The following is a 20,111-nucleotide window of genomic DNA, read 5'->3' on the forward strand; positions in this document are numbered from 1 at the left end:
AGAAATATTTACGCATTACCATAGCGACCAGAGAGCATTAAGAGGCAGAGAGGAGGATGTTACTCTCAATCTTGGTCATATCATTTTATTTTAGAATAGAATAGAATTCAACTTTATTGCCATAGCACATGTCACAGGTACAGGGCAATGAAATGCAGTTTGCATCCATCCAGAAGTGCTTTAGCCATGATATAGATATATTACAATATATAATATAGATATGTAAGTATATTACAGAAATGGGTCTATTATGGTATGTTATAATGTACACGGTATGAAGTATGTTATGAATATTCAATAACTATAAGTATGTACAGGCTGTAGTGAGTACAAGCTATGTACAGGCTATGAACAGGATATAAATATGAAATAAAAAAGCTATACAGAAATCTGAGATATACAGTTATACAGAAATGTGAACTATGCAAGTTATAAACAGTTGTAGGATTAAAATTGATCGTATGGACAGAATGATTATTTACATAGAACTATACAGTAGTGCAGTTAAGATAAGTGAGATATGGGGATAATTTCTACAGTTTCTATAATTTGATGTATTTATCCACTGCATCTTAAAGGTAGGTCCGTGAAAATATTGTCATTAAACCAATCTGTGGCGCATAAAAGGTTGGGAACCGTTGACTCATATCATTAAAATGGCAGTAAAAACTTGATCTTCGACTAGGCCATGCTAGCTGGCCTCAGAAACTGAGAGGTGAATGACACCAAAGGTAGTGCATCAAAAGTGATATCACAGTTGTCAGCACTTCTGATCACTCTTGTTCTCACTTACTTAGAAAAAAATCTGGTGTAATATTAATAAACCTGGATTTAAATCATGTTAAAATTGGACTTGAAATAATCTTCATAATAAGAATCTGCTTTAATGACTAATGGAACTGTTTCGCCAATCAACAATGCCACCTGTACCCAACTTTATACAATGCAATGCAATGTAAGTTGTGCTAAAAAAGGTTCAGTGTTTGCTCCTTTGAGAGGGACATGTAATATTTCTTGAGTGCAACTTGAGGACATTTTATCGTTTTGAACTTCCATTTTTTAAACTTCCTGTCAAATCTGTCTCTCCCACTCACCATCATCTCCAAGATTATCATCTGCTGACCTTTACTGACCCTGTTCTTGCATGCAAACTCTAGCTGATCCTCTTGTAACAGTAGCATTTCATAGCTCCGCCTATAATGAAAATAGACCCTGCTTTTGTTTAAGCGTGTATAGTAAATGTTTTTAAGTAGGAGATTCCCTGGTTACCAAATTGACACATTTTTTCAGTATACTACAAAGAGAAGAAACAAAGAGATTCAACATGTAGATTAAATTGCTAATTCTGGCTTTTGTAAGGCTGTCACGGTATATAATAGATATGCATACATATACTCATCAATTTATTACATATCTAAAGCATTAAAAATAGCAAAAATACTCACAACCTAACATATGCAAAGTAAGTATTCCATAGGACCTAAATGTTATCTATTTACAGATGCTCTTGCTCTCTTCTGCTATCACAATGGCTCTTAATGGCTTTGTGGTAAATGAGAACACAACCACAGAGGGATTAAAGAGAGAGAGAGAACATGCTAGAGTGACATAAAAACCCAGAGCGACTTTGCTTACAGCCGCATGTGACATCAGGCTTAATCTCTGCACTCTGGTGCACTCCCGCAAAATAGCTTAGAGGAATGTCAGAGTTCTGGATGGCTCGCTGGATCTGCACAGGGGGTCGATATTTAATGCCATGCGGTTTAATGTTGTGTAATAGTACTGTGTGACATGATATCAGCTGAGCTGGACACAGGGTTGGGGTGCCTGCACGCTCACCTTTATCTCTTAACAATCCAACTCCTACCCTCCAGCAACTCCATCAGAAAGCACTTAACCCCTGGGATGCTCATTCCCCTTCTCTATTTAAATTTTCCCTTTCAGCCACACGGCTGCTTTCCTCTTTGTGTTGCTCAGCGGCAGCAGCAGGCCTTTTGCTTGGCCCGACCAAAAACAATGGCATAGCTACAGGGAATGGAGACGATGATGAATGGGGGGGGATGAGAAGAGGAGGGGGTTTATTTTGCTGAGTGACTTGGAGTGGTTGACAGCAGGACGGCGTTTTTGATGTGTTTGTGCATGTGAAAGAGGCTTATGTTGTTGAGAAAGCTGAGCTGAAGTCAAACAGTGAATAGCAGAGCAGGAGGTCTGTGGCCAAGAGGTGAATTTGAGGGACTATCTCGATAGTGATCAGGCTGCAGTTTTTCCCCCTGAGGCGACACAAAGACCTGCAGCAGCCAGCACCGGGTTCATACTTCATGTGGGAACAAACCCAAGGTCAAAATCATGGAATTCCAGCTGAAGCAAATGTGTTTTAGTTTAAGGTTGTCCTATCCGAGCAGCAGTCACTCAGCAGCATGGTACAGTAGAAGAAAATATAATAAAATATAATAAAATAAAATAAGATAAAATAATTAAAAAAAATAACTAGAAAAATAGTAAAGAGCAAAATATTAGAGAGATGTGGTACAGGAATGAGCAGCAGAGACATTCTGATGGAGATCATTCAGTAACTTAAAATGTTAGAAAATATTAATCTCACTCAAATGCTTCTGCATAAATGGTAAACGGCCTGTATTTGTAAAGAGCTTTACTCAGTCACTATGTACCCCAATGCGCTTTACACTACATTCAGTCATCCACCCATTCACACACACACATTCACACGCTTCTGTGTGAAGTGTTTTAACATCTGACAGCATTTGAGAGTCACGCTCAAGGTTAAACTACAGCAAAAATTTGAAGCACCCTGATAGGTTAACATATTCATCAATGCAAAATCAATTTGTTAATTGTATGTCTGGGTTCATTAGGATAGGAATTTGTGTCGGTGTGTGGCACTGTAGCTTACACGTTTACAGGTTTATATTGTCAAATTGTGATGAGACGATGTGTTTCAAGTCATTTTAGGGAGAAACTTGACAGTAATGTAAGGAGTAGTTTAAAGAATTACTTCCTCCTGGGAATAATTAAGTAATGTACTGCATTGCTTTTAAAAGAAGTGGTTGGTGTAATACTTATAATACATATTACAACCCCAACACTGATCACAACAAAAAGGGGAAATAGTTCCAACATGCTCAAACATTAGATGAAAAAAAGCATCCAGTTAATTTGCAGTAATGTCTTTAATATCCTGCTTAGCGATGGTGATAACTTCCAGAGCCAAAGAGCACCCAATGAAAATTGATAACAATCAATCCATAAGCAATATTGAGAATGGAACCAGAATATCCAAATTCTTAAAAACCAGTATGATTTAATTAAGATGACATTGTTGTTGTGTGAGCTGAGAGCAACACATGACCGCTGACGCGTGTACTCCAAAGTTTCTGCAGTGGGCATGTCTACACAGAGGTTAGGATCTTGTCAGAAAATGTGGGTGGAGCTTTTGATAGGGGGTTAGCATGAACCTAGTTCAAGTACAGTTCACTCTTCTTCAAAGAAAAAAACTGCATGGTATACATTACAAGTGTCTGGAAAGCATCACATGATCATACTAAGCTAGTCTTCATTAATGCAATTTACCTGTCAAATTATATCTAACTGCTTTGTCTGGATACAGCTTTTGCAGCACAGAAAATACAGTAATAATAAAGGTCAGTGTAGGGACCTTTGTGTATGCCTGCCTTCTGCAGGGTTTCATATGTGTGCCTGTATTCTGGGAAGAGCCTGGCACTGATGGCAGCTGGTTTACCTGTAGGGCCTAAATGAGAAAAACGGGAAGGAGGAAAAATGCAAACAAAGGAAATAGGAAGACCTACATGTAGAAATGGATTTGTTATGCCCTGTTGAAACAAGAAAAAGATGACTGAACTATCCGATCCTGCTGTATACATTATGCCAACACAGCTTAAACCTTGGGGGTGACAATATTCTTTCAAAGCAAAGTAAATCTGGGAGAACTCCTCTTCAATTTTTAACATGTGGAACACAGATGGATAAAAATGTACACAATCAAGAAGCAGGTAATAGAAAACCAAGAATGTAAAAATTTGCCGCGTCTGTTACCTTCTTTTTTCTGCCTCTTTCTTTGAGTCTCGAGGTTTTTGTTTTTAATATTTTGGACAGATATCATTCGCACATATTCAGTGGAAATAAAACCTCTCTACAGGATCCAGCACCAAAACATCAGCCTTGACCACACCAGCAGTAAATCTTAATCCAACTGTATGATGCCAAACCTCAGCTCCAGTTCTCCCATCCCTGCTGGATCCTGCGGTGGGAACAAGCCTGATGGTGGGAGGTGGACGTATTTATCTGGTAAAGCAGCTCTTTGTGACACACGGAAAGGAAAGGAGGAGATGAAGGAAGAGAAGAGATTAAAAAAATGCACATTTTTAAAGAAAGGGAAACTTATGTTTTTATGTTGTTTTTTGTGACATACTGTACATAGTACTGTGCAAAAGTCTCGAGCCACCACACGTCTGCCTATTTTGATTTCAAGCAGCCATCCTTTGAACAGTAGTTCTTCAGGCTTACTAAAAAGTTTTCCAAGGTTTCTTTAAACACTGTCTGCTTTCTCAATTATTTTAATTCCAATGCTTCTACCTGACCATTTTCAGAGAATCATTCAAGCATAAAAAAGGCACTTAACTCAAGCATTGTGTCTACACATCACAGACAATGTAGCAAAGTACCAATTCGAAATTGTATCTTTAGACATTTTTTACAAGCAGCATGTTGCAAAAACACATAATTTGTTACCAGGTTCTACAGTTTATTGTAAAATGTCAATCATATATATTTAATCTCTGTAATATTCTTCATATTTACAGTTGAGCTCTTTATGTTTAGAGAGCTAATTTCTTCTATTAATATAAGTTTATACAATATGTAATATATTGTATTATTTTAGTTCAGTCTGTTGCTATTTTTATTATCTATGCTACAGAGGAAACATATCAACAGGCATTCAACAGTATTTTTGTACCAACAAGGGGATTCCCAGTGAACATTTAGCTAAAATCTTTGTATATCCTACCATGGTGTTCAGTGTGTCCTTAAAAAAGTTGAGGCTGGAGGCTCTGTCACAGTTTGGAGCTGCATTTCAGTCAGTGGTGTTGGGGATCTTGTCAAAACTGATGGTATTATGAAAACAGACGAGTACCTTCAGCTGCTGATCCACCACACAATCTCCTCTGGAAAGCACCTGACAGGCAATCATTGTTCACTATGGCAATGATCCCAAACACAGTAAAACCTGGATACGGATCATCTTAACAGAACAGAACAGAACAAAAGATGACGATCATCCTTTAAGAAGTCTGAAGTATTCCTGAAGACTTTTTAAAGACATGAGAGTTCAAGCTGGGTTGGAGATTGAAAGTAGCCAGACTCCCAAGCAATTTAGTATTGAACAAACTCTATTTTTAAATGCTGTAAGTGTGCACATTTTAATTAAATCACTGCATTTATTTCTCTAACAAAACAAAGGAATTTTTCAAGACTTGCACAGTACTGTATGCACAATGTTGTAATGGTGAATGCTCATATTAAAAGGGACACAAATTTCAAATAGTGAGGTCTGCAAGTGTCTGAGTAATCCCTGCAGGGCAAACACTCAGTTTCACAGTTTGTTTTTTGTTTTTTTTGTTCCTAGATCTTTCATATTTCTAGCTGTGGGCTTCTGTGGCCACTGAATCCAAAGAAAGTTGAGTTAAAGGGAGGGGAGACTGAAAGGAAGATTAGCTAAAACAACTTGTTTTAGACAGAAGAGGAAGCGAAAGACTGTACCAAAGACCACGATGAGATAAAAAGGGATTATTTCAAACTGTGAATCAAGCAAAGCTACTCTAGATCAGTCCGAGAGCATAGATATTGCCCCGATATTAGTAGGATTAGAGAATGTGTATTCCCCAAAATGTTAAACTAATTATTTAACTTGTTTTTAAATAAAAGAGACCAGAGGACAGCAATAGTAAAGGCCATGGAGGTGTTTTATCTAAACCTGCTGACCTTAATCAGGTATACTTCTAGCATCTTAATGCCAACGTATAGGAATACGGAGGTTTGGTAATCTGATCTGGGATCTGTAGTAGGACAGGGGGAGCTGGACTTCCACGAGCTTATATCAGGTTGTACTTGAACTACAGAGAGTTCAGCATTTTAGCTAGCCTGTTGTTAATCTGCTTAACTGAGCTTTAGAGAGATGGAGTTTCTCTCTCTGTTTCACACACACAAACCCAGTTTTATCCCATCTCACACGCAAAGGTGCACTTACTCTGTTTTACTCTCTCTTTCTCACACACACACACACACACACACACACACACACACACACACACACACACACACGATCCCTGTATTCCATCCTGTTTTCATTTCCGCCCTCTCACCTTTCAAACCTTATTACACAGTCTTAACCCATCTGTTTCCTCTCTCTTTCTTTGTTCTCTCTCACACAAACAACTGTGCTTCATGTGCACACGATACTTTCTGTTTTATGCATTAACGTCTTGGATATGGAGTTCGGGTCCTGAGAACACAGCAGATGAAACTGCAGCATGCGTGTGATTCTCCTGCTGCAGATTTGAAAGATTGAAGCTAAAAACCAACCTTTTTTTTCTTCCTTTTTTACGTTTTCAAACAGCGTCGTCTTTGTGCAGCTCGCACAGAACCACTCAATTATGAAATTTACGTATTTATAACAGCGGCCCACTCTGGTTACACTATTGGCCAATGTCTACACATGGTTTACGCCAGCTTCTCCAAGAGCAATATACCAGCAAAGTGAGTTACACAAAGTGACCCCAAGCTTGCATGAAGTCACTCGTCTGTCTGCTTCTTCTGCCTTTTCCCCACCTCAGCCGGCAAACATTTGTTTTGCATGTTTGAAATGTAAATGTAGCTGATGAAGCATGTCATAATAAGTGTTTCATGTCTGAAACACAAAGAGCTGTTTGAGGTGGATGCAGGCTGTGTGGTTTGCGGGGTGCCAGCAGGAGCTGGAACGGCCCCGCGAGCACACAGTTCGGCTCTGTGCTGCAGGTTCAAGAAAGGAAAAACACCAAGTCTTCACCACACGGCATAACACACTCCAGTCTCTATTTTTTGCTGTTTAGTTGTGACATAAGGCAGCTGTGGTTCCTGTTAATATGTGATAGCTTTAGCCAAAGCGATGATGGAGACTGTAGACGTTTCATGTGCTGCAGAAGACTGTGAGCTGCAGCTACAAGCTCCAGAGAAAAAAGATTACATGTGAACCTTTATTCTCAACGATATCACACATATGTGTCCAAGTTAAAGACACTCAAGCTAGTTTTGACTGCTGATTAAACATTTACTGTACAGCATTAACCCCCTAATGATCATCTGCAGACAAAGGTCATATTATCATGAAGCAAGGTAGCTAAGAAATCCACAATGTGCAAATTTACTGCACTCAATGTGACATCTTCCAGAAACACAGCATATGCCCATATAGTTTTGTGAGCATGTCTGGAGTCACTGCAGCCACTGAAAGCAATTTAAAATCAGTTGATTCCTTTTGATATACCTTGTAAATACCAAATGCTAGTACTCTACATACTAATAAAGTACTAAATATAATTTTATAATCATAATTATATATAATATTTGTAATTAATCCCACTGAAATCGAGTTTGGCTCTTTCTTTCTTCCTTTGAGGATAACAAAATTTATACATTTGTGGCCTGAATATGTTTATAGTCTACCTTCATTGTCCCACAAGATACATTTTAAATTACAGTAGATGTGAAATATGCACAATTTGAGTGACTTGAGGACAGTCCTTGGTTAAAACATGGCACCCATTCTGTTAAAATTATATAAGGTTTCCCCATGTATTGCATTTCCTTTAGGTGCATATCTAAATGAAACAGAGCTCCTTGTCAGCAGTAATGAAAGCGAATATGAAGAAAGTGGTTTGATATGAAGTCACCTTCTCCTCCTTCTGGTTTAGTGAGTCAGGAGATGAGGTCACCAATGAAAACATTTGCCTTCCCCTACGCCACTATTACTGTCATTTCTTTGACCTGTTTGAAATAACACAACTCTTTAAACAGCACAAAAAGATCACTTGTTAGCTGTTGGCTATTCCGCTCCATAATCAGCATTTTCATGCTTTTCTGTTTTCTAGTCTCACTTTTGCCAAGGTTCAGTGTGTGTGTGTGTGTGTGTGTGTGCGTGCGTGCGTGCGTGCGTGCGTGCGTGTGTGTGTGTGTGTGTGTGTGTGTGTTACTGTCCCTTCAGTCACTCTCTGACAAACCTGTTTGCTGCAAGCTGTTTTCTGACCACCACACCCAATTTGTTTTCATATAAATATTTTATTAGTATCAGTAACATGTCGGAAGGATTATTTCCCATCCATTCTTTATTTGGGTAACATATCAGAAAAAGAACTGATAAGCAATAGAAATAGAAAACGAGACGTTATAAAAATAAGAGGATATACGTGCATGTGTGTGAGTGCTTTTCTGAGGAAGAGTAAATCTTGGAGTACAAAAACTAATCCCAGTCACTGTTTCTAGAAAGGATTTTGCCCCAGTTTATAATCCGAGTCACTGAGCGGTTTATACTCTGGAGAAGGAGCAGGATACAGGCAATATGCCCTTCAACATCCTAGAACCAGAATGTCAGTTCGCTTTGTCATCGTCTCATCATTTCTCGTCTCCATCAAAAAAAAATTGGAGTTCACTTGTGGAAGTTTGATGCTTTGCTTTTTTTTGGAAAATGGTGAGTCAGTAATCCTCCATCAAAACTCCAAAAGGTCGTGGACAAAATATGCTCCGTTAGACCTTTTCACTGTTACTTTGATGGCAGGTGTTAAAGGAGTCACAGGCAGAAGGTGCTTGTCCTTGCTTTCCATTACATCATTATCCTCAAGGTGTCCTCCACTCCTACATCTGTCTGCTGCTCTTCACCTGATGCCTGTTGCAAGAAAGGAACATGAAGATAGCTTCTTTTATTAGCATAAAGCATTAGCTTTATCTTCGACTGAATAACAACACACACACACACACACGCACACACACAAAGGACTGTTTTCTGCACCACCGCTGGACATCTAAATTGCAATTTTTTTGCTTTAAGTTCAGCTGATGTAAGCACGACCTGCAGGAAGTCAGCAAGTTCAACAGAAGTCACACATGATGACAGGATGGTTAAACTCCAAGAACCTTTGTGCACTACAACAATGTTTTTTTTTAACCCCTGTTTACGTCGAGTAGGAAAGATTTTAATAATATAGAATGGGGGTCTTTGAAACATATGTTTGTGTGTGTGCACACATGTATGTGTGTGTGTGTGAGTGGATGGGTTAGTGTGTGTGAAGGGAAATGCTGCCCTGAGGGAGAATTAACTCAGGCAGGAAAAACACTGTAAATGCCTCAGATGTTATCAGTTCTGAGAGGAGCCGTAACATGTGAAGTGAGCCAGCTTAAACCCCCATGCCCACGCCCATGCACAAACACATGCACGCACACAAAGATACGCAGCTATATGCTCACCATTGTCTGTGTCTGAGTTTGGGCTGATATGGCGTTTATTGGTGCACGTGCACTCTAAGTGATCCTCCACCCTCACCTGCACCTCCCTCAGCTTTGGCCGCCTTCGCACGTACTCCACCTTCGCCACCTGAGGGGAGAGAAAGTGAGACAGAGAGAAAACTTTATTGAGAAGTGAATTAAAGCATGTTTGTTAATACTCTTTAGCATAGGCAAGCCCCCGCTAACTAGCTCACTGCATGAATTCGTACAGTCAAACTGCCAGCTTTGAAAAATAAAAGGAATACAGAAATTACATAAGTTCTGTGTAGCTATCTTGAGTGGTAGTTGTGTGCCTTTACCCAAAGTTCCCTTGCACTAAAACACATTCTAAGGCATGTTCTGCTTTTCTGTTGAGTGTGTTGGGTTAGAACGAGTTTTTCTAGTCAAAGTTAGCATCAGAAATGCTAACTTGCACCTTGCACCAGATGCACCTTGCTAGCCAAACTAGCTGTCTAGTACTAGTGCTAGGTACTAACTTAATCAAATTTATAAGCTGAGTAGATTAAGTTTTTAAAGAATAGGAAACACAATGAACTGACTACTGGAGAACATATCTGACATCAAAGTTTAGTGTCAGTTTTTTTGTAAATTAGCATAGCTATTGCCATCCAGTGGATTTTTAAGATCACATTTATAAGGTTTTTGTTTAAAACTAGTCTGCCAGAAATATTCAATAGAAAACATGACAAAGAGTTTTTCAAACAGCTAATGGAGGTGGTCATTAGCTACAGCTGAGAATCTCCCAGTGTATGGGCCTCAAGTTGGGTTTTTTTGAATGTAGCTGTGTAAACATCAAATATCTGCTCGGTTTATCAAGATATCGCATATTTGCAAAAGTGCTTCGACGTTTTCGGAGACGTCTGCTAGTCACCAGCTCGATAGCTAGCTGGGAGCTCGAGGTTCACTGAAGCCGCCGAGAATGGCACAACTCCCGGCACATCATTTTCAGATCACCGCGGATTTTTGCTACTCAGGTTAAACGTAATATATAAGTCACTTAGACAACCTAAAAATGTTCTTGTTGGGCTTTTTTCAGTGTTTTGTTTGTTTGTGAGTAAATCGGTTTGGCTGAGATTAAAGTTATTAGATTAGATAAAATAAAACTTTATTAATCCCCCTGGTGGGTTCCTCCTTGGTTTTGACTAAACGTCAAACAGAAAACTGATTAAACAGGAGTATGACACGGTCGAGAATTTACGCCAGTGTCCTGTTATATATTAGATAGCAAGGAGAAGACGGCTGAGTTTATTAAACTCCAACGAGACAGCGGTGACGCTAATCAGAAGGCTAGACCGTCCAATTTCCCCAGCCGTTTACTTCCGGCCTACACGCACTTCTGAGGACCTGGCCCGCGTAGACCGCGAAGGCCGGCCCATGAATTTGGACATGACCAGCCCATGAATTTGGACATGACTAGTGAGTGATTCGTTCGTTCTATGATTCATTACAGGAAGGGAGGGGGTGAGTGAGTCCTGAGTGATTCGCTTACGCTACAATTCAGCGCAGGAAGGGAGGGGGTGAGTAGCTAAAATGTGCTGTTAGCATGTTAGCAGAGCGATGCTACTGTGAACCAAGGAGCTATTGTCTTGATGTGAGCTTCTACTCAGGGTTTTTTCTTCCAGTTCAGAGCAGAAATGTTTTTGTTAAGAAACTGGCTGTTGTTTTTTTCCCCCACGATTTTAATTATAAGCTACATATATTTCTACTAAGGAAATTAGTTTGCTAACAGCAATAGGGATGAGTTAGTGAGTCAATTGGGCTTGTGAATCATGATTCATGAGTCAGTAAAGTGATTCTCGAGTATTGAACGTGAACATGATTCGCGCATCACTATTTTGGACAAGTGTGGATGTTATGTTTGTATCTCTTTTTTGGTAAATGTTTGACTAGACCACCATCATTAAAATTTCACTTTTTATTGTAAACTTATCTCCTGTTTCCTCCACTTTCTGTCCTCTTTACCTCAACAATCTAACATAATTTTGTTCATTAAATTGATGTAGACTCTATTATTTGAAGCTATTGTAAATTTCATCATGTACTAAACTTCTGCAAAATCGAATCATGATTAAATTTATGTTTGCAACAATATAGGTTTGTTGATCCCAAAAACTACCTAACGATAGTGCTATTTAAGTTAGAATGAGACAGGTTATGTATGATACAGGTGCTACAGATAAAATGCTTTCTTGTACTTGTGAAAGCACACAGGTGTGTGTAATCTCGTTTGGAAGAATGAATGGAACACTGATAGGAGGTTTGATTTCACTTACACTAAGTGAGGCATATGCTGTTTTGTGTCACATTTGACATCAACACTAGCGCCCCGAGCCTAGCTACTCATGTAGCAATGGGTCTTTCTAGTTCATGAACAAATACACACCCAGCATACTTTTATCTTACATAAACAATAAAAGAACCACAGAAGCACAGTAAATGCGTAATGCTAACATCCTTGTTAGCAAGCCAAGTCTGCACTTTGGCAGGTCCAATTGCACAACCATCTTTGCTTCAAGTCTTAACAGACTCTGAAATAGCAGAGCTAAGACTTTGTAAAAACAAAAACCCACAAGAAGGTTCAGCTGAGGTGAGCAGCTGTGCAGCTAAACAGCACATATGACATTGACTAGACCTTGACAATATGCTAGAAGGGGTGAGCCATCACTTCAAATAGTCGAGGTCTGCTATAATTGTTATATATATGAGTAGTTAGATTAGATTAGATCAACTATTAAATTAATAGTTCTTTCCTGCAGACTTACACTACAGTTGCTGCTGTAGTTCTAGTAAGAAAAATCAATGTTTTTTGTAGGCAACTTGGCAGTTGTTATGCATTCAGTCAGTCTACTGATGTAGTTCTTCCAAACCTGTGAACGTTAGCTAGGTGACAAAGCAGAGGCTTCAAGTGGAAACTTTACATGGCAGTGAGTGATCTCACAATGATGATATCCATCTTTTATATACAGTCTATTCTCAAAAAACAAGTAAACATCATTTCAAGACAGCAGCTTTTAAAAGGGCATTACAGATTGACTTCCAGCCTGCTGTAGTCTTCATATATATATATCAGTACTGAGGCTCTTTCTTTGTTTTCTCACATATGGACACACCCCCTAAACCTTCACCCTGCCATCTTCCCTTTAGCTTTAAGTGAGTGCAGTTGTAGTCGTGACCATTTACCCTCTAAGCACTGAATCTCAGCACATGCGAGTGACTTTATTTTTGATTTCCTCTGTGAGCAGACAAAGGATGAGCCCTTTCATCTCAGATTGGGTTTCAGCAGGCCAAAGCACAGAGTATCAAACCGCCCTCCCCTCCTGTTTTATTCACGTTTTCCCTCTTGACCTCTGGCAGCACACTCTTACACGTCTTTCCCTCTCACCCCAGATTATCAGTCAAACATCAACCAATCAACCTGTGAAATTAATATTTCATGTTCATATTATTAAAGTAACTATTAACATCAACATCATCAGCACAGTTTAAAAGTACAATAAATGCACTTCCTGTGTGCCAAACACACACACAGACACACACTCCTTGGGTCAGCTCCCACTTGGACTCTTGTGACTGTGAACCATTTGGGGTTTACTGAGTCTTATTTCCAGCTCTGGATGAGATCAAAGGGAAGCTACTATGTTCATGTGCTACCTCACTGCCAGATTTTCAGTCACTGGCACACACACGAACGCACACACACGCACACACACACACACACACAATGGTTAAGCTGGGGAGAGTAATTGTTTTTGGCAGGTGTAGAGTGTATACCTCCAGTAAGTGGCTGCGTATTTACACATTCTGTGCCATTATTCGTTTTCTACACTTTCCGGGTCAGTGCCAGTAAAAGACAAGGAACAGAAGCCTTTTGCTAAATGTTTACACAGAATATATCCCTTAAACTAATTTGAACCACTTCTATTGTCACAGGATATCCCTGTGGAAGAAAACTCTTGTCTCTGGCTACTGTATGTGTCAGACACCAAACAATAATGGATTGCATTTATATAGCGCTTTTCGGGACCCTCAAAGCGCTTTACAATACCACTATTCATTCACTCTCACACACTGGTTAAGTCAAGCTACAGTTGTAGCCACAGCTGCCCTGGGGCAGACTGACAGAGGCGAGGCTGCCATATTGCGCCATCAGCCCCTCTGGCCAATACCAGTAGGCAGTAGGTGAAGTGTCTTGCCCAAGGACACAACGACCGAGACTGTCTGAGCCTGTCCGAGCCGGGGCTCAAACCGGCAACCTTCCGATTACAAGACAAACACCCAACTCTTGAGCCACAATCGCCCCAAAGAACAGTCTTAGTCCTCTGTGACTTTGTCCTCTTCCTCATAATGAAAGTTGAAGGTGACATATAAGAAGATACAGCATGCACTGAGACAGACAAGTGCACTAGAGAAATGTAATAATAGGTTTTTGAAATTCATGACATCCTTGTGAAAGAAATGAAATAAAAATTGTGCCAAAGTGCATGAAAAACAAACTTTGTGCGAGTGCCAAAGCTCTTGGCCACAATTTTGCACTTCATATGCAGTTAGTCTCTATTAAGGGACTCTAATTTAAACAAAGAAAAACAACAGATAAATGGCAGATTACTTAGACATGATAAAAAGACTGTTTCTACTAAATACAACAAAGCCTTTTCCGGATGCTTCTTCCTAACTTTAACTCGTCAGTTTCACATCTTATGGGAAGTCTCTCAGTTGCCTGGCTTCAATAGGAAATGGTTTATGACAAACTTGGAAATACAAAATTTGTGGTATTTGGTAATGGCTCTTCCACTCCGGGGTGTACCCGGCTCCAGCCTGGCCTGGCTCCAGCTCCATAAACATATCTACAGTTCAGAAAATGTTAAATAACACTATGGTTACACACAGTTTTGGTTTATGGCAATTATATTCATTTTCTTTGATTCTTAAGAAAAAGTTTAAAGTGATGGCAATGAGTAAAGATTAAAATGAAATTAATTTATTAATGAATTAATGATGGATATCAAAAATTGAAGCAGTGCAAGTGTGCACGTACAGTGTTGATATAAAGTCTTATTCTTTCCTTTGACCAAATTATGTCTTTGACAGCACAAAGTTATTAGTTATATTTGTTTTATATGTGAATGTATGCATGTGTTTTCATTACCTAACAGGTTTCTGTTGGAAGGAATGTTTGAAGCAGAAAGAAACAATTACAAAGCTAACCCTGCATGCCGGGGTCTAGCTGTGCTCATCAGTGCAGTGTAGTGTCGACCTGTGCTACCTGGTAACCCCCAAGACTCCCTATATGCAAATCTTTACCTCTTCCAAATGTGATGTGAAAACAAAGCTTCTTTTGAACACAAAAGAGTCTGAAACAGACACACATGTGGTCACATGTATAGAGAGAAGCAACAGAAAGCTACCTTAACAGTGCGGTAGTGTTTGCGAGCCGCCTGGCACCTCATGTTGCTGGTGTTGCAGCAGCCGGTGCAGCGTTTCACCTCGACACAGGGAGGCCAGATGATGAAGTTGGCCGATGTGGGATCCACCTGGCTCCTGGGAATTTCATAAATTGCTGTCCGAACTTTGCACACTGCTGGCAAGGCCTCTTCTACCACTGCAGGTGAACAAACATGGCTGATCAAACCTGCATCAATGGTTCACTTTTTATACAAATACTAGTATTTCCTATTAACGTTATACAATATAGAATTTTTGGAAACTACAAAAGAATAGTTAGATAACCAGTGGACCTGAGGCTCAAGCTGACTACATGTGTGTGTGTGTTTCTCACCAGTGCTCCTCCTGTGTCTGGTATGTGTGTGTGCTCTCTTTAGGTCGGGGAAGCTGTGAGAGAAGTCCTTGTGGTAGCTGTGTTTGGTCTCCTCGATCACCTCGTTCTCTGAACAGAGACAAAATAACACAAGCATACTGAGACAATACACACTCTAAATGTTAACAACAAAGATCCTTGTGTCAAAAACACAGACACATACTAACGCACTATTGTGGATAACATGCATGCATAAAGTTCATTTTCTGAGAAGCACAAATGTTCTCTTGGGTGATATTGGATATTTTTTATTTTGCTCATTTCCAGCTCCACATTTCCATCCTTGGACACTACTGGACTAACGTTGCATGATTCAGAATTAAAAATAATACCTATTTATTGTAATCTTGGGCCATGATGCATCACTTCAGTTGATCCTGGCTCTTTGGACATCAGAAGTTGTCCCTTAAGTTTCATGAAATCTTACGCACCACATTGTTGGCCGAGCCAAAATAGAAAATATTTGTAATTTATCCTCATGGGACCATGAATCTCCTTATCAAGATAACTTGACAGCTGACTGACCAAAATACAAAAGAAGGAAAAGTGGTGGCATGTTTACATGCTACAGCAAGCTGCTCATTACAGATATCTTTATCAAGTGTCTCCTGATCAGAGAAGCAGTTTAACCAGGTTATTCTGAGTTATGATGTCAGTGAGCTACTGAGTTCTCTGCATGTACACGAGCCCCAAATGAAACTGTTTCAGTGCCTATTCCAGGTACATTTGAGTGTAATCCACACACACAGACACACAGCAAAGATTTTGTTAAGTTGGAAATGACATCACATTGCAAGCAAACTTAAACTTTCTAAGTAGCTTCTTTGTGAATTTTGAGATTTATTTGCTGTTATGTGACTTTAATGCACTTTTTTTGCTTCTATTACTGGTTAGATGTACAGTGGAGAAAGCAATTATTTGATTCCCTGCTGAATTTTTATGTTTGCTCACTTACAAAGAAATTTGATAGTAGACAGAATATCAACTAAAAATCCAGAAAAATAATTACATTAAACTTATAAACTGAGGCGTTGATGAAAGATGTAACCAGAATCTGATTGGATGAACAGAAATGCTTTGTATGAGCCAAAGAACACCATCCCCACATCAAGCACAAAGGTGGAAATGTTATGTTTTGGGCAGCGCATTGAGAGGCCAAAAGACAGGAAAAATCTTGGACTACAACCTTCTTCCATCAGCCAGAACACTGAAGATGGGTCATCGATGGGTCTTCTGGCATGACAATGACCCAAAATATACCACAGAGGCAAGAAAGGAGTGGATAAAGAAGAAACACATTAATGTGTGGAATGGCCTAGCCCACAGGTGTCGAACTCCAGGTCTCAAGGGCCGGTGTCCTGCAGGTTTTAGATGTATCCTCGATCCAACACAGCTGATTTAAAAGGCTAAATGACCTCCTCAACATGTCTTGAAGTTCTCCAGAGGCCTGGCAAAGAGCTAATCATTTGATTCAGGTGTGTTGACCCAGGGTGATACAGTATCTAAAACCTGCAGGACACCGGCTCTCGAGGCCTGGAGTTCAACACCCCTGGGCCCTAGCCAGTCTCCAGACCTCAGATCAATAGGAAATCTGTGGAGGAAGCTGAAACCTTGAGTTACCAAGCACCAGTCACGAATGGTTTCATGAAGAGGAGGGACCCAGAGTTATTCCTACAAACACAGAAACATCTTCTATCTACAATTAATCTTGGAAACTCTGCCACTCATTGACACTTGGCCATAAATTGTATTTGTCAGTTCAGTTTGGTTTGGTGGTAGTAATGTGTGGTAGTGAGCTTAGTTTAATCTTTTATTTATTTATTTTTCTGTGCAAGGTTTTGGCAGGTTGTGACAATACTACACCTGAGATTAGACAAACATCCAGTTTACGGAAACTTTCCTAAAGTGAATAATATTCTTTAGTTAATAACTGATGATTTATGGCATAAAGATTTATATTAGCCAATCTTGCCCTCAAGGCTTAGTTTTAAATCTTAGCTTTGTGTGTGTGTGCCTTCTAGAGATGTATCCACAGTTTTCGCAGATTCTTCAAGCCATTCAGTACTTCCAAACCACAGGATACCCACAGACATGTTTAAAGCCAATAAATTCTGAGCAAAGATTGTGTGTGCAGTGTGGATTTGTGTAGATTTGTGTGTCTGTGTGGGTGGAAAAAGGGAGCAAGGTTCCAGGAAATCAGAGTAAATGATGTCTAGGCAGGACTCTTTTAATTTGATCCTGAATACCAAGCCTGATGCTTCTTTTGGTCACCGTGTAGATGTCTGCGTGCGCTCCTCATTCTTGAGGCCATATGTGCATGCAAACAGTCACACACACACACACACACACACGCCTGCCTACATACACAATGTGCTTCTAAAACACAACAAAGTCCACCTTCGACATTTCCCTCTCTCTCTCTCTCTATCTTTCTCATTCTCTCTCTCTCTCTTTCTGAGCCTGTGTGTCTCCCTCTCTCGCCCTGACATGCAGGAATTTGAGCATGAATTATACATAGCAACACAGCAGCCTTCCAGCGAGCCCTCCTCTCAAACCAATAATGGGCAGCATGACAACAGTATAATGAAGTGAGCCACTTGACCCCCACCGAGCCGGGGAGCCGTCACCCTCGACATTTGCATCTCAATGATGCCAGGATTAATGGTGGCACCACTCAGCACTGCAGACAGAAAAAAATAAAAAAAAGTTCACGCAGCAAAAAAAAAAAAGTTTATTTGGCTGAAATGTGGATGAGTGGATGCAATAAAGTGTGTTTTATGCCACAGTTATTTCCTCCTGTCTCACCTCACTGATTCAATCTGCTCAGATTTATTACCTGCATAATAAACACAGACATCAGTGTTTATTGAAGGCAAATGCCGGTGCTTTTTTTTTTTCTTCAAAAGTTGGAGACTGTTTATGATGGAACTGCACACAAAGCCTTCTTTTTTGTGATCTCAGCTACACAGTCAGCTGCTAGCAGAGCAGAAAAGATACAGATGATTTTTTTAAGAAAAACAAAAGTTGCTTCTGGTCTTTCTGAGAAACATCCAGTGGTGAGATGAGAAGACAAAGAATCTTGAACCAGATGCAACTAATTCCTCAAGTCAGAGTCTTTCAAGGCACTGACAGGGAGGGAAGCAGCCGTGACTATCACATTTAAGCTCCCTTTGCCTGATGTTTATCTGTTACTCAGTCAAGTTAAGGCCTGCTTGGATCTTTGTATGACTAAAGGTACATCATTTTTCAATGACATGCTAAAATAAGACAAACATGTGCATTGCTCCTAATTTCAGAAGTAGATTAAAGATAGATTAAAAAAATCACAAGTGTTGATCTGGTGCAAAGAAATATGAGTTTCTACAGTAACTTCCTGTGACTTTTCAAATTTCATTAAAAAAATTGTAGCCTACTATTTAGCTTTAAATGCTACAGAGGTTTGGCCCCAAGTTATGTCTGCTGCCACTTGGTGCATGAAACCCTGACACTGATCACAAGCACAAACGTGATGTAGCCTTGTGCAGTGCTCTTAGAGTTAAAAATTACTTCCCTGAAGAGATTAAAATTGCATACTTGGCATTATGTTTCACATCACTTTAAAAAACACGTCTGATCTTATCTGCACCATGTTTATTTATTTCTTCATATATTTTATTAAAAATCTGTCACAGGCATCACATGAACAGATTTTTCTATGAATAACCCCATTTTTCTGTAAGGATCATTAATCCAGCTTGTGGCTGTGGGAGACTTGTATTATAATGAAGTGCTTTACCTACGGAGTCTATCTCTAGCAGCCGCTGGAGGTCGCTGATGCTGCGGATCTCGCTGCGAGAGAGCCGCTCCAGAAGCTCCTGAGGGAGAGGAGACTCCTGTGGGAATGAAGGGGGTGGGTTTATTGGGGGTGGGAACACATAGTTGGTGCGTAAATCACGATCACGCAAACGTTACTTATCTGCAGCTGGCTTTCAAGCTGACTCGGTGGCGGGTTTTCAAAATGTATCAAACAGGTAACTGTGCGTAAGATTAATGCTCGTGTGTAATTACGCAAATAAACTAGATTTCATCTTTTGTATTCAGTACGTTAACCTTCAGGACTGAGTCTCTGTGAGTTCTATTACTTGTTTACAAGCTAAATAGCTGCGAGTAAAAATATCACAACACGCAGCAGAAAAGATTAAACACAGAGTGTTTTGATTCAGCTCACCTGAGCAACGGTGCGTAACACGCAGAGGTAGCCGGCAAGGATGTGGTAGACTGCGGCTCTCATCTCCTCTCAGATCCACTGCATAGGCACCAGAATAGGTCGAAAATCCACCGAAGGAGCCGGGCTGTCGCTCCCTGCTCTCATCATCCCTCGGGAGGACAGAATACCTCCTCAGTTTTAATGAAAAAGCTGCGAAATCCCGAATGAAATAAAAAGGATTGAAGCAAACTTCTGCTTGTTCTGCACGCGGTGTAAGTCACTGCCAAAGAGATTTAAGGGATTATTTTTTAAGTGACCGCGAAAAATGAGAGTCCAAGTTTTAAAAAGATAAAACAAAATAAAAAAGTACAAATCTTAGGATCCCACCGATATTCGTCCACAGGTCCGAAGTTTAAAGGAAATCACACAATCAGACTTGACATCAAGTGTATGTCCAGTTGCTTTTCATTTTGGTCTAGACAGAACAGGTGCCGATGGAAGCATTAGGCATTTTTTGCATTCACATATCCAGGAATATCC

The 20,111-nt window shown here is 39.9% G+C and overlaps 1 protein-coding gene across 1 annotated transcript; it reads right to left on the reverse strand.

Moving 5' to 3' along the window:
• Window positions 1-8,382: 8,382 nt before the first annotated feature.
• Window positions 8,383-19,732, reverse strand: LOC113024571 (platelet-derived growth factor subunit A-like). Its single transcript, XM_026171753.1, has 6 exons — window positions 19,593-19,732; window positions 19,161-19,257; window positions 15,347-15,454; window positions 14,976-15,169; window positions 9,532-9,658; window positions 8,383-8,953 (listed from the first exon to the last, which is right to left on the reverse strand). Exons 1-6 carry the CDS (start codon window positions 19,653-19,655, stop codon window positions 8,943-8,945), a joined length of 600 nt encoding a protein of 199 aa, XP_026027538.1. The 5' UTR covers window positions 19,656-19,732; the 3' UTR covers window positions 8,383-8,942.
• Window positions 19,733-20,111: the final 379 nt, after the last annotated feature.

The sequence above is a fragment of the Astatotilapia calliptera genome, chromosome 6 (genome assembly GCF_900246225.1).
Source record: "Astatotilapia calliptera chromosome 6, fAstCal1.2, whole genome shotgun sequence".
Lineage (NCBI taxonomy): Eukaryota > Metazoa > Chordata > Actinopteri > Cichliformes > Cichlidae > Astatotilapia > Astatotilapia calliptera.